The sequence below is a fragment of the Mustela putorius genome, unplaced genomic scaffold (assembly GCF_011764305.1).
Source record: "Mustela putorius furo isolate JIRA1106 unplaced genomic scaffold, ASM1176430v1.1 tig00000228_pilon_pilon_pilon, whole genome shotgun sequence".
Classification (NCBI taxonomy): Eukaryota; Metazoa; Chordata; class Mammalia; order Carnivora; family Mustelidae; genus Mustela; species Mustela putorius.
In genome coordinates, this window is record NW_025421322.1 from 40049332 (window position 1) to 40062755 (window position 13424).

The 13424-nt window shown below is 60.9% G+C and overlaps 1 protein-coding gene across 3 annotated transcripts; it reads right to left on the bottom strand.

Moving 5' to 3' along the window:
• Window positions 1-925: 925 nt before the first annotated feature.
• LOC101690892 (ly-6/neurotoxin-like protein 1) lies at window positions 926-6617 on the bottom strand. Of its 3 annotated transcripts, none has more exons than XM_004743649.3 (4): window positions 6450-6617; window positions 4976-5134; window positions 4662-4763; window positions 926-4470 (listed from the first exon to the last, which is right to left on the bottom strand). In XM_004743649.3, exons 2-4 carry the CDS (start codon window positions 5025-5027, stop codon window positions 4274-4276), a joined length of 351 nt encoding a protein of 116 aa, XP_004743706.1. In that variant the 5' UTR covers window positions 5028-5134; window positions 6450-6617; the 3' UTR covers window positions 926-4273. The 3 variants fall into 3 exon arrangements, with proteins under 3 accessions (XP_004743706.1, XP_012907277.1, XP_044934152.1); XM_013051823.2 differs by lacking the exon at window positions 6450-6617 and adding an exon at window positions 5981-6081; XM_045078217.1 differs by lacking the exon at window positions 6450-6617 and adding an exon at window positions 5862-5954.
• Between the last annotated feature and the right edge of the window lie 6807 nt (window positions 6618-13424).

The following is a 13424-nucleotide window of genomic DNA, read 5'->3' on the forward strand; positions in this document are numbered from 1 at the left end:
ACCAGGTAAGACCCCCTGGCACAGGGTGGACCCTCAGCTCAGTGTCTGGTTTTCCTGTGAGGAACTGGATCGAGGGTCCAGCACGGGCCTGAGCTCGCCCTTCCCGCTCAACACGCCTGCGAAGCTTAGGGGTAGCCAGAAGTGCCCCCTAAGGTGTCCGATGACCAGCTCCCCTCCTCAGAGCCGGAACAGGTGCGTCCTCCGCGGTCCTGGCGGTGGAGAGCTGCCGGCCTTGCTAGGAGTGAGGAGGGCTAGTGGCCGTCGCCGAGCTCACACGGCAGGGCCCAAGACCTGCGGCAGTGTGCCCGTGTGCCCTGTGGCTGGGGGGCGGGGGGAGGTGCGGGGAGCAGAGAGATATTTCAAGGAGTCCCGTGATGGGTGAGAGCCCAAAAGGGTGCATGTGAGAGCAGAAGCCGGACGTGCAGAGCGACCTGCCAGCCCCACCGTTCTGCCAAAAGCCATGGGGGCAGCGCAGAAGCTTATCCCCGCACGGATCCTTGTGTCTGCTCTGGACGCCGAGTGGCTTCGGTCCACTGCTCTATCGGGTGGGCTCCTTCCGGCTGGGAGCTGGGTGGATTCAGACCCTGCTCCCAGGGGAAGAGCTTTAAAAGCAGGGGTGGTAGGTGGGTTCCTGGGGTTCCGCCTGCCTCCCCCAGGCCCCCCTAGGGACTCCTCTCAGAGGGAGGCCGGGTGAGTCGGTGGGCCTGTCACTTTTCCCTGGAGCCCCGGGTCCTCGGCTTCTCGTGCCCGCTCCCCTCCCCTGGGTCGTCCCCTTGTCCCATGCCAGCCCTGGCTCCAAGGGCGACAGGACGAGCCAGGGCGAACTGGAGTCTGGGACCCACGGAGCCGGCGCGACCAGCCGTGCGAGGCCAGGGAGGGGAGCTGGCGCAGGCCGCGGCGGCTGCTGAGAACAGAGAGAAGGGTGGACGCACGTATTCACCCGTTTATTCACACTCGAGACACTGACGCGGCCTCCCCGAGGTGCCTGGTGTGAGCAAAGGAGGGAGCCCTGGCCGGAAGACGGGTTCTCATGCCGATCAAGGTCAGGGTCAGGGCTGCGGGGCTTAGCATGAGCTGCCAGGGTGCGGCACAGCCCTGGAAGGGCCCAGCCCTCGCACGTGGCACCAAGGGAAGAGGGGCCACCCGTCCATCCGTCCACCCGTCCGTCCTTCCGTCTGAGGCCTCCTGTGTGCTGGGCCCGAGGCTGGGCACGTTCACCCACAGCCTCGGCCATGCTCCCGAGGCTAGGCTTGGGGGGACCGACCATTCCCATCTTACCAATGAGACAGCTGAGGCTCAGAGACGTGGGTGAGGACCTGCAGGCACCCCGAGTTGTGGGACCCAACAAAACTCACGGGAGGGGGTAGAAGACAGAAGGAGGCGTCCCCATTTCTATGTACCCTTCCCAGCGGTAAGATGGGTGTTGAACAAATCAGCCACTGCAGAGGGAGGTGGGGTGGTGGATGCCCCCCTCCCCTCCCAGCAGTGGGGCGGGCGCTTTGGAGGGTGCCCCCAAGGTCAGCGCCCGCAGTTCCGGCTGCTCAGCTGTGCCCCGAGGGGACCCATGGCGGGGGGCACCGAGACTGGGCTGCTTCCAGACTTGAGACACCACAGGGAGCTTTGAGGAGCAACTCTATTCCCGTCCGGGGGGTACTCACTTCTGTTGGAGGGACCCCTCCCCACAGAGGACATGCCCACTGCCTGCGGGCAGCCTGGCAACCCCAGCCAGACCGGGACACAGATACAGGGCTGGACACCTGCCTGGGGGCCTCATGGCTTCTCAAGTCTCTGGTTCCACTCTTCTCCTTCTAGAGCTCTCCTGACCCTAAGCTCTTGTATTTCCCGGGCGCAGTTTGTTTTCAGTTTATAAAACCCCTCCTTGGTTTCCCCACCCCAGGCTCGGGGGTGCAGCCTCCTAGCCGGCGGGAGAAGACTGCTCGGCGGGGCAGGGGTGTGGTGGCCGGGCACCCCGTCCCAATTTGTGCCTCACCTGTGAAGGGGCCGTGAGAATGGCTCGCTCCTTGCAGGGTGGTCATGATGTGCCGGTGGCCGGGGCACAGGGAAGCCAGACAGAGGTCAGCTCCCGTCCTCGTCAGTGTGGTCCCCACCGGCACTGCCCTTTGAGTTCAGTGTCACAGGTTTCCCACTACGGTCCGGGTCCCCTATCAGCTGAGGGCCTGCCAAGGGCTCTGTGCTGGGGTCTGGGGACAGCCCAGCCAGCCAGGGGGCTGTGGGAGCGTGAGGGAGGGGTGTGGCATGGTCCTGCAGGCCGGGTGCAATGTTCTGGGTCTTGGCCTTGGATTGGGTTACAGCGGAGGATGGGCAGATGGGGACAGAAGGCAGGTATAAGCACCCCCATACTGCGGCAAGCCCGGCTCCCTGCTCTTGGGGACCCCAGAACCCCAACGTGGCCAGGCAGGTCTCTAAGATCATCACCCACCAGGGCGAGGGGGGATTGACCCTGTGCTCCTCCCAGTTGTGGCCTAGGACGCCGCTGACCCGGGACAAGTCTTACACAAGCTAACAACTGCTTCCAAGCCTCTCCCACTGAGTCAGGAGGCCAAGGGCGGCTGGGGCTGCAGGCTCACGTCCAACCCTTCCTACTAGCAGGCTTCTGCAGCCAGAGGCTTGGGCCGGCCTTCCAGCCAGTTCTGTGGGCGAGCTGGGTCACTTCCCCGAGGCTGATCACCCCTGGGGGCTCCAGCCCGCAGCTGGGGTCCGGCTTGCTCACAGCCTCCCCAAGGGAGCGCTCACACTGGACTGGGCTGCGGAGGACAGAGACGCCCAGGTCTCCGTGGGGACTGAGCTGATGACCAGGTGGTCCTCGAGTGCAGCGCCTTCCGGCCCAGGATGAGGCCCATCTTCCAGGACGTTCTGGGAGGTCCAGGCAGCCAGTCAAGCCTGAGGACCCCGCCCGAGGGTCTCCCAGTCCCTCGAGTTCCAGAAGGGCCTGGGTGAAACTCTCCGGGCACACTGTCCAGCTCCACCCCGCCCCCCATGAGAACCACGCTCTCGGGCCACAGGCTCTTGAGTCCCAGGGACAATCCCACCATAGAAGCATTTGCCACTGTCCTGCCAACTTAGGCCCAGAGAGCTTGAAGGGGCTCCTAGGCTCCTCTACGGACGCCGGAGCTGGGGACACTGGTCAGGTAAGGCCTCAAGCCCTGTGTGCCCTGGGGCATGAGGACATGTGCGCAGCCCGGCCCCACTGGCAGGAAGACGTGTTTCCCAGGCCACCCTTACCCAGCACGGTCCATGCTGGGCGGACTCTTGTTACCCAAACCAGGACAGGGATGGGGTTCACCTAGGCTGGGCACCCTTTAAATAATGCCAATTCTTGGGCTCTTGGGGGTCCCAATGCCCCGCCGGCTTGGGGGCACCAGCACGCCGCTCTTCACATCAAGGAGGGAGCTCTTCAGCCCCGGGGGGACCTCTGTCTCCCGGCTCAGGCAGAGTCAGAGGCCACCCCGCCCCCCCCCCCAGCTTGCTTCCCTCCCTGCCAAAAATAGTCCTGGTGTCAGCTCTGGGCTTCACCAAATATAGCTGCCCGCCCGCCCCCCCCCACCCCACAAGTGCCTGCCAGCCTCAGGCCAGGGTGGGGAAGGGGGAGAGTCAAAAAACGGAAGACTCCCTTACCAGGTTTCTGGGGGCGGGGGAGGCGCTCAGGGTGCTCTTTAGGTTGAGTCCACCCCCAAACCCCAGACAAGGGGGGTTCCTGGCACTTCTACCTGGGACAGCAGATGGGGACAAAGGCCGGCCTCCCTCAGGCCTCTAAGCCACAGCTCCCTCGGGGCAGCTCCCTCAGTCAGAGGCACAAAGATAGCCCTCCAGGTGCCCCAGAAAGCCCTTCTTCCCAGGATGGCCCCTCACCCATCCTGGGTCCCCACTTGTTCCCCCACGGCTCCCCACACTTCCTGGTGGACTGGGGCGGAGCCTGGCTCCCAGAGCTGCCAGGAAGGCGGGCCAAGTCTCCCTTCAAATCAGTGTTCCCCAGCCAGCAGAGGACCCCAGCTAAGCAGCACACTTCACCAGGCTCCTCTGGGAGGGCTGGGCCCACATCGACCTTTCAAGAACAGAAGGTCGTGGTCTGGGAGCGAGGCCCAGCGAGGCCCAGGGTGGCAGGCAGGCGAGGGGGTCCCTCTAGCAGGCAGTGCTGGGGGTAGCTGGGTGGGGGTGGGGGTGGGGTGCAGCTGGTGGGTGGGGTGTGCGGGGTGAAAGGGAAAGGCTGAACCTCTCAGGACTTTGTCCTGGAGTGGGTCCTGGGGGGTGGGGTTTAGAGCAGACCCCAGAGGGTAGCCAGGAGAACGGGCGCCAGGGCCAGGGTCCTGGGCACGGCGAGGCCAGCGCTGTTACAGAGGTCGTACTGGCAGCAGGCGGTGGTGGAGGCGTGTTTGGAGTAACCGTCATACACGGTCTCAAAGCAGCTGGTCACGCAGGACTTGCTGACCTTCATCCTGGTCGGGGTGTAGTCTGCAGAGGGGAGGCAGGCGAGGGGCCAGGGTTGGTCCACCCTGGCCGGGTCTCCCCCAGCCAGGTGCTCCCACAATCCGAGGGCAGCAGGGAGGCTCCCTCCTCCCGGTCCCACACTGCCCGGGGCAGGGGAGGACAGCCCTCACACCCCCCTCCCCAGGAAGGGCAGCGGGGGGCGCCCGCGGACTCACACGTGCGCGTGGTCATGCAGTAGGAGACCATGGCTGGGCAACGCATGGGGTTGAAGCAGTTCTCTCCATTGTAGGCGCACACATGGCAGTCCAGAGCCTGGGCTGGGGGTCAGGGCATGGGGTGGGAGCTGGTTTGGAGAGGCCCCTCCTCCAGCCCGTCAGACCCCAGGCCCTGTCACCTTCCTCAGGGCAGAACAGCTGGACGGAGGTGGTCAGGCCTTCTGGTCTCCCTCCCCATTTCTGGCCCACCTGTTCCCCCACCCCCACCCCCCGAACAGGGGTCTGTGCATTGCTCTGTTCTCCAACTGTCTTACCTAGAGGGAGGCCCACCAGGGCTGCCAGGAACAGGGTGAGGAGGGCCGCCATGGCTGGAGGTAAGAGGATAGAGTGGGAGTGGTGGGCTGGGCAGGGCACAGGGGGTCAGACGACCCCTGCCATCCGGGAGCTCCTGGTTGCCTCAAAGCACTGCAGCGCTGCACAGAGGGAGACAAAGACAGGTGGTCACCAGGAGGACTGAGGGACCTCAGGGGACCTGCGCAGAAGGGCCACCCTACCCAGAGTGTCAGGCTTCCTGAAGAAAGGAACATGAAAAGAGATGAGAAGGGACCAGGGTGGGGACATTCCAAGGGGAGAGGCAGGCATCCGCGAGACAGGAGACCTGTGGCGCAGACTCTCGGGGGGAGGTCCCTGCAGGGCCCCGTGGGAGCCTGACACGCTGCCCCCCCCATCACCTAGGGCCCTGAGTGCAGGACTGGGCCCCAGGGCTGGGTCTCTCCTCACGGCCCCCCCCCACCTTGCTCCCGGTGATGAGGGAGCAGAAGGCTAGCTCAAGAAGCAGAAGGTGACACCCTACACCCCCCCACTGCCGCCCACTCCTGGGGGGACATGTGATGTTCTTCCCAGAAGCTCCCAACTGTCTTAATGTTACTGTGCTTTGCTACGGGGAAATAACCTGGACAATGGCGAGGCCTCCAGTACCCTGCAGGTCCTCTTGAGCATATAAAAGTTCTTTTGAAAAACTCCCTTTCTCCATACCTCCCCCAACCCCATGGTACATAGTCATTTGCTCCTCAGGACCCCAGTGCAGCTCTTTCTGCCCGCAGGTCCCATCCCTGGGCTTTAATAAAACCACCAATTTGCACCAAAGACCTCTCAAGAATTCTCTCTTGGGCACCGGCTCCAGACCCCACTCCACCAAACCTCATCTATATTCCAAAGTCATGTCACTGGGGTATCCCTGAGTGGGTCCCCACTCCTGCTCCTTTCAGGGCCCAGGCGGGGGCCGCGCTCCCCTGAAGACCTCCAGAGCCCCGCCCTACTTGGGCCTTCCAGGTCTGCGTCCCTGGCCGCAGCCGCAGCTCTGCGCAGTGCTGAGCTCGGACCAGGCGGAGGGGCACTGGGCGAACAGCAGCAGAATAACTTCCCAGTTCCCCTACGGTGTCTGGGATGGAGACATCCAGTCTCCGGGGAGAGGCGGGGCGGGGGTGGGGTGCGGAATTTGGACTAGGACTCCCCTCCGCCCTGCGGGGACATTCGGGGCTGGTGGGGGTGCGCGTCCCCACCCCAGCGGACTAAATTAGACTCCGCCCTCCCCAGCACGTCAAACCCGCACTTCTTCAGGCCCCGTTTCCCGAGAGCCGACTTCAGGGCGCCCGAGGCCTGAGCGAGGCCGAGCCGCGGCTCCAGCGCTTCCCGCCCCTCCCGGAGAGCTCCGCCCCGAAGATTGCGGTCCCCAGCCGAAGGGGAAGGTTTCGGGTGACCTCAACCGTCACCTTCAGCACACCGTACCTCCGCTGAGCCCGGGACTCCCCCGCGGCCGCTCGCCGAGCCCCGGGTCTGACAGCAGGATGGTCCGAGCGCCCCGCGATGACCACGCGGCAGTGCCCCTCCGCGGCCAGTGCGGCTGGAAGCCACCCGCCGCGCGTGAGCTCTCCGCTGGAGGCCCCGCCCCGGCCCGCCCCCGGCCGGCTTTGGGCCCGCCCCGGCCCGGCCCCGGCCCGCCCCGGCCCGTCCCGGGCCCGCCCCTCCCCAGCTCTTCCCAGTCTCCGCCCCGGGCTCCAGTCAGTCTCAGCCCCGCCCCTGCCCCGCCCCCCTCCGGCCCCGCCCCCTGCCCAGTCTCGGTCCTGCTCCGGCTCCACCCCCTTCCCAGCTCGGCCCAATCCTCGCCCCGGCTCCGCCCCCGACTCGCGGTCATTTTGGCCACTCCCCCAGATCCGCCCGCTCCCCGCCTCGTCCCAGCTCCGCCCCCGGCTCCGTTTCTTCTCGGTCACGCCCCAGCTCCGCCCAGTCTCAGCCCCGCGCCGGCTCCGCTATCTCCGCCCCCGCCCCAGGTCGGCCCAGGCTCCACCCCAACGCCCCTCCCATCTCGCTTCAGCCCGCCCGCCGCCCACGGGGATTCAAACCCCAGCCCCGGCGTCCGCGGCGTCCGCACCGGAGTGCGGCCAGACGGGGATCCCCACGCGATCCTCAGATGCGCGCGCCGTTCAGGAGCTACCTCCACGGGGTCTGGCCGCAGCGACTCCGCTGAAGCTTCGGGCTCTCCCAGTCTCCTCCTGCTGCTGCCAGGTGCACTTGGACCCCTCCTCCAGGCCACCACCCAGGCCCTAGTCCTCGAGCCCAGTTCAGCGGAGGTGCTGCATGGAGCTGTCCCAGGGCGCAGTGACCCCTGGACCCGGCTCCCTGTTCAGCCTGCCTGGGTCCCTACCTGGCCCTGCCTTAGCTGCTGAGTGACTTCTGCATTTTACCGAGCATTTCCGGCCTTCAGTCCCCGCATCGGTCCCTGGTCCCGTCTAGCAAAGCGTAACGGCAAGACTTGAAATTGAATCCCATAACTTCAGGGCCCCTCCAACCATAGTATCAATATGAAATACCTGGTTTTTACTTACATAACTTCACTTCAACATTTAGTTTTTGTTCTGATTTAGGTGAAATTTAAGATTTTCATGGGCCCTAAGTTTTTCTTTTTTTCTTTTTTTTTTTTTTGATGCAAAAACACAACATTCCATTTGACTACATATAAGGGTTTTTTTTCTGTGTGTGTGTGTGTGTGTGTGTGTTTGGTGTTTTTTGTTTTGTTTTGAAAGGAGGTGAATTGTTTGGGGGGGCCCTAGGCACTGAGCCTCCAGACCCATGGAGGCAATCTCTGTGGGCAGACTGGAATGGTTGGTCACCCTGTTTGCCAGTGGTCACTGAGATGTCCGTCCCACGTACCCCAAATATCTCATCCTCATGAAGCTCACACTCTAACAGGGCAGAGAATAAACACATGGGTCAAAACCAGAGCACACCACCGGCTTCAGCATCAGGCTATGCGCATTAATGAGAACTGGGTTTACCGCCTTGCCTTAAGCAAGCAAAAAAGGGAGAATAAATGAAGCAGCGTTTTTTGGACATTGCATGACAGGCCAGCAGAGTCCGGGACTCTGGAGGAAGGACTTCGCAGAAGGGACTGCAGGCTTTACCTCGGGGGACCGAACAGAGCCTGCGTGCTCTAGGGCTGCTCAAGAGAGAGGAGGTGAGCAGAGGGGCTGTTGACAAGGGGCAGCAAAACAGTCCCCAGAGTCACACGGGGCTGGGGGTTCACCTGTGTGAGCTGGGACCAGAAACCTTAAAATATGGGGTCACCAGGCGGAGTGCTCAGAAGGAAATCGTCTTCATTGTGGGCACTACTCGCCTGGATCACAGATCACGTCTGGTCCCACCTAACAAAGCCTTGAAGGGGTCCAGTCATCTCCAAGTAACTTCATTGCATCCTAAGACAAAGCTGGAAAGAGAAAATAAGCCAGCATTCCACAATGTAACATCTAATTAAGTGCCTGGCATCCGAGGGAAAACACCATCAGGCATGGGAAGAAGCAGGAAAAATGAGACCCATGGTGGGGAGAAAAAAAATCATTAGAAACAGACCCACAAATGACACAGCCAGTAGTGTTATTGAGCATGCACATTAAAACAGACACCATAGTTGTTAAGTGTCTGCCTTTGGCTCGGGTCATGATCCCTGGAGTCCCAGGATGAAGCCCCACGTAGGCCTCTGTGCTCATCGGTGAGCCTGCTTCTCCCTCTCCCACTACTTGTGTTCCTTCCCTTTGTCTCTCTCTGTCAAATAAATAAAATCTTAAAACAAAACAAAACAAAACAAAAAAAACAAAAACCAACCAGACACCATATTTCCCATACTCAAGCAGGCAGAGGGGAGCATGACTGTGTCAGGGAGCTGTGGGAAGTACAAAAGTACAAACTGAATTTCTAACGATAAAAAATGGGTCTGTGATGAAAAACGTGCTGGGGGGTAATTAACGGTCCACTGGAGTCTGCAGGTCAAGATCAGAGGCTTGAGGGTAAAGCACCAGGCAGAGGCTGCCAGGAAACAATGAGCAGGGACAGCCTGGCCGCAGGTTCCAGCGGCCCCCGTGTGCGTCACCGGAGTCCCAGAAGGAGAGGGGAGAAAAAATGCTTCCAAGAAATAATGGCCACATTTTCCCGAATTTGTTGAGAACTATAAATCCATGGAACCTAGAAACTCAATGAATACAAAGTACAAGAAATATGAAGAAAACCAGGCCAGAGCACGTCTGGAGGCAGGTGTGGAGAAGCAGCGACAGTGAGGGAACCCCGGGGACCGCTCCAGAGAGCGCGGGGACACAGCTGCCCGGTGCACTAGTGGCAGAGACAGAGGGAATGTCAGGGACCGCAGAACCCAGCGGTGGAGTCTGAAAGTGCAGGGGGCGGTGCCGCGAAGCCCTCGCCCAGGGCAGCGTGGAGGGGGTGGGGGGGCGTGGAGGGGCCGCGGAGGGGCGTGGAGGGGGCGTGGAGGGAGCGCGGAGGGGCGTGGAGGGGCGTGGAGGGAGCGCGGAGGGGCGTGGAGGGGCGTGGAGGGGGCGTGGAGGGAGCGCGGAGGGGCGTGGAGGGGCGTGGAGGGGCGTGGAGGGGCGTGGAGGGGCCGCGGAGGGGGTGTGGAGGGGGCGCGGAGGGGCGTGGAGGGGGCGCGGAGGGGCGTGGAGGGGGCGCGGAGGGGCGTGGAGGGGGCGTGGGACGCCCCCCCACCCCCGTCCTTTTTTTCTTACTTTGGAATTGGGAGGTAAGTGGCCGCTTGGAGCAGACGCGGTTCTGCCTCGTGAGGAGCTGCTCAGCAAGTGCAGGAGTCGCGCGAGGGTCGCGGCCACGCGGTGCGGACAGAAGGGAAGCGCAGCGCCGCGTGCGCTCTGGAGCCCGACGGCGTCCGCTGAAGACGGACAAACGCCAGAGCAAGCGCGCGCGCAGGGGAGGAGCGGAAAGCGGAGTCGGAGAGCTGCGCCGGAGAACGGAGCAAAGGGGATTCGACGGAATCAGAAAAAATTAATCTGCGAGTCACAGAGAAGGCTGGGGGGCAGCTCGGGCGCCAAGGAGAAGATAAGGGCCGGACAACGGACTCTGCACCCGAAACCCCGCTGGGCGGCCCGGACGCCCGGAGAGAAGCAGGGACAGAGCCTCGCGGTGCCGTCCTCAGGCGCCCTCCGTTCCCGCTGAGCGCGCAGGACAGAGATCCACGCGACACGGCGGACGGGAAAGCACGGTCGGGCGCAGTCCCAGCAGACACAGTGCGCCCGGAGCCGAGGATTTAGCCAGTGAGGACAGGGGACACTCTGTAAGTGCGAAGGGATCGGCTTAGAAAGGCACAGAAGGACCCTAAATGTTCCCGTCCCTGACAGTGGCGCTTTGGAACACACCAGCGCGGGGGCCTGGCAGAAGGGAAGAGAGAAGAAGAAACTCACACGCACAGTCCGAGGGTGATTCCTCCTTCCTCCACCCTCAGGATCCGAGAGCAGAAATGCGCAAACCCAGGGAGGGCAGAGAGGACCTGAGCAGCACAGCCGCCCGCTGCGTGGGCAGGGAGCCCTGTGCCCGGCCGGCTGGGGACAGAGCATTTCCCGGGACAGCCTGTGCTCTGGGGCCGTAGGACAAATCCCGGTACACTCACAGGGACTGGAATTGGATGAGGGGTTTCCTCGGACAGCTTGGAATCAGAAACAAGCAACAGACAAGTATGTGTGGGAGCGCCCAGGTATTTCGACACTGAGCCCCGCGTTCTAGGTAACTGCCAGGCCAGAGGAGAAGTTTGCCAGGAAATAAGAAAGAATTTCCAGGCCACGGAAAGTGAAGGCAACCCAGGGAGGTCCGGGGGCACCGTGGAAGCAGGGTTGGGACGGGGAGCATCCTTGCGGCTCATGGTAGAAAACCAGAAAGCTCTCAACACAGTGAGACTAGAACAAGAGCATCGCAAAGCCCAAGGAAGCAAGATAAAAGGAATAATACAAATAAGAGCCAAAAAAGAGAAAAACCTGTGAAAAAGCAGAAGAAAAACAACAATGAAATCGGCCAAACCGAAAGCTGACTCTTGGAGAACATCGGTATGATTCTTGAACCTCTGTGTAGACCAGCGCAAAGCAGGGATGAGAAAGGGGACATGGGGACAGGTTGTGACGACATTACGCTGGTGCGTCCCACAGGTGAGAGGAATTGGGCCAGGCCCTACACGTGTACAGGCCGGCTTCGTTCTCGGGCCAGGAAACGCATAATGGAGACCCCTCTGTCTTTGGAAGAAAAGTCTGGAAGGGCTGGGAGGCCACCCTCCCTCTGAGACCCAGAACCAGACTCAGACATTGCTGGGCACCACAGTGGGCCTGCGCCCCGCCCGGACTTAGCTGTAGAAGTTAGGAACGAAAGCATAGTAAACGCATCTGAAAATAGAGAAAAAGAAATGCAACGTGATTAGGCCCAAGGCCGCGTTGACATCGAAGACCACGTGTGACTCGCCGTGTCCACAAGACGACCGTCTGCATAGATTTGAGGAAAATGTTTCATAAAATCTCACGTCCGTTTCTGATTAAACCAACCCACCCAGTCACCAAGCAACCAAGGTCTCCGCAAACCAGGAACGGGGGAGCTGTCTTAGCCCGATGAAGGCTCCTGCAGAAGCCCTGCGGCTCCTCCCTCTGGTCTGGAAGGACCGGCCACGGGCCTCCGACGGCGCGTGCGCAGCCGCGTGTGGCAAGCCTGGCGGTGCCCCGGGCAGGACAGAGACATAAACGACGCAGAGACTGGGGCGCTGGGTGGCTCAGCGGGTTAAAGCCGCTGCCTTCGGCTCAGGTCATGATCTCGGGGTCCTGGGATCGAGCCCCGCATCGGGCTCTCTGCTCCGCAGGGAGCCTGCTTCCTCCTCTCTTTCTGCCTGCCTCTCTGCCTACTTGGGATCTCTGTCTGTCAAATAAATAAATAAAATCTTAAAAAAAAAAATGACGCAAAGATTGGAAGGGAAGTGAAACTGCCCCCGGTTTTCGGATGACAGCACTGTTCACATAGAAAATTTGGGGGAATTTTCAAAAAAAAAAAAAAAAAGGATTACGAAGAGTGTCCCATGTAGTGTTTAGGGACGACCCTGAGGAAGGATGGGAAGGCCTGCTCCCTTTGAAAGCCACGGAACAGTGCAGATATGCATTTCCAAGGGCTCCACCAGATGGAGAGTCTCGTCCCGCTGCGTGACACTCACACTCGCAGTCAGAATTCACAACGGGACCTAACTTCTCCCTGAGACCCTCTGTGGACTCGGCCCATTCCCAGCCCAAAGCCTAAGGGTATTTTTCTTGAAGAAATGAGCAGACTAACTCAGAAATTTGTATGGAAATGCAAAGGATCTGAAGTAGCTAAAACCTTTTGAGAAAGAAGATAAAGGGTAGAGGTCTCACAAGACTTGATTTTAAGTCTTAAGATACTCACGGTAGTATGGTAGGGGTCAGGACAGACGTACAGACCCAGTGGACAGAGCTAGTGCCTAGGACAGACCCCATGTGTATGACTGACTTTTGACAAAGGTACTAAGTCATGTCAACGGAGAGAGGACGAGCGTTGCCACCAGCGAGGCCAGATGCGAGCAAACTTGACGTCTGTCTGTGTGTCCCATCCGTGGGCTCGCAGTGGGTCACAGGCCTTACGTAAGAGCGATACCACTGGAAATCTTAGTGACCTTGGGTATGGCAGACACTTCTTTAAAAACACAGACCTAAGAGAAGAAACCCATAAACGGGGCTTGATCAAAACGGAACTTTTACTCTTCACAGAACAATGTTATAAAAATGACAAGACCAGCCGGGTCGGGAGAACATATTTGCAAGTTGTTGTGTCCGAGGAGTTGTGTCTACAATGGGTGAACGGCTTTTACACATAATCATCAGCCAAATGACCCAAAAGAGACAAGGGAGTAAAAGGAGTCGAACAATTTATCAGAGAAGGTACCCAGACGCAAACACACACGACATGCTCTGTCGATCGAGGAGAGGTGTGCAAACGGGACCCGCAGGGAGACCCCACAGCCCCCAAATCAGGACGGTCGAAGACTGACCACAGCAAGGCGCGGATGTGCAGTGACCGGAACCTTCTTCCTCTGCCAGAAAGAACATGGGGAGAACAGCCACTTTGGAGAACAGTTTGGTGGCCTCTCAACCCGGAGGCATCCCTCTGTCCTCTGCCCCCGGCACCCCCTCCTGGCCTTTACCCAAGTGAGAGGAAGCCTGTCCCCATGAAGACCTGCATGTGGGTGTCCATAGCAGCATCCCTCTGAGCGCTCGGGCCTGGGGACACGCCAGCTGCCGGCCGGCAGATGCACGGAGGGACGGGCCACAGCCCACGGCGGCTGGGCCGCATGGTGGCCGCACAGCCGAGCTCCAGCAGGGCCAGGAGCGAAGTCTGGGATGCCCCAGAGCAGGGCTGCATCTCTGAATCCTGTCG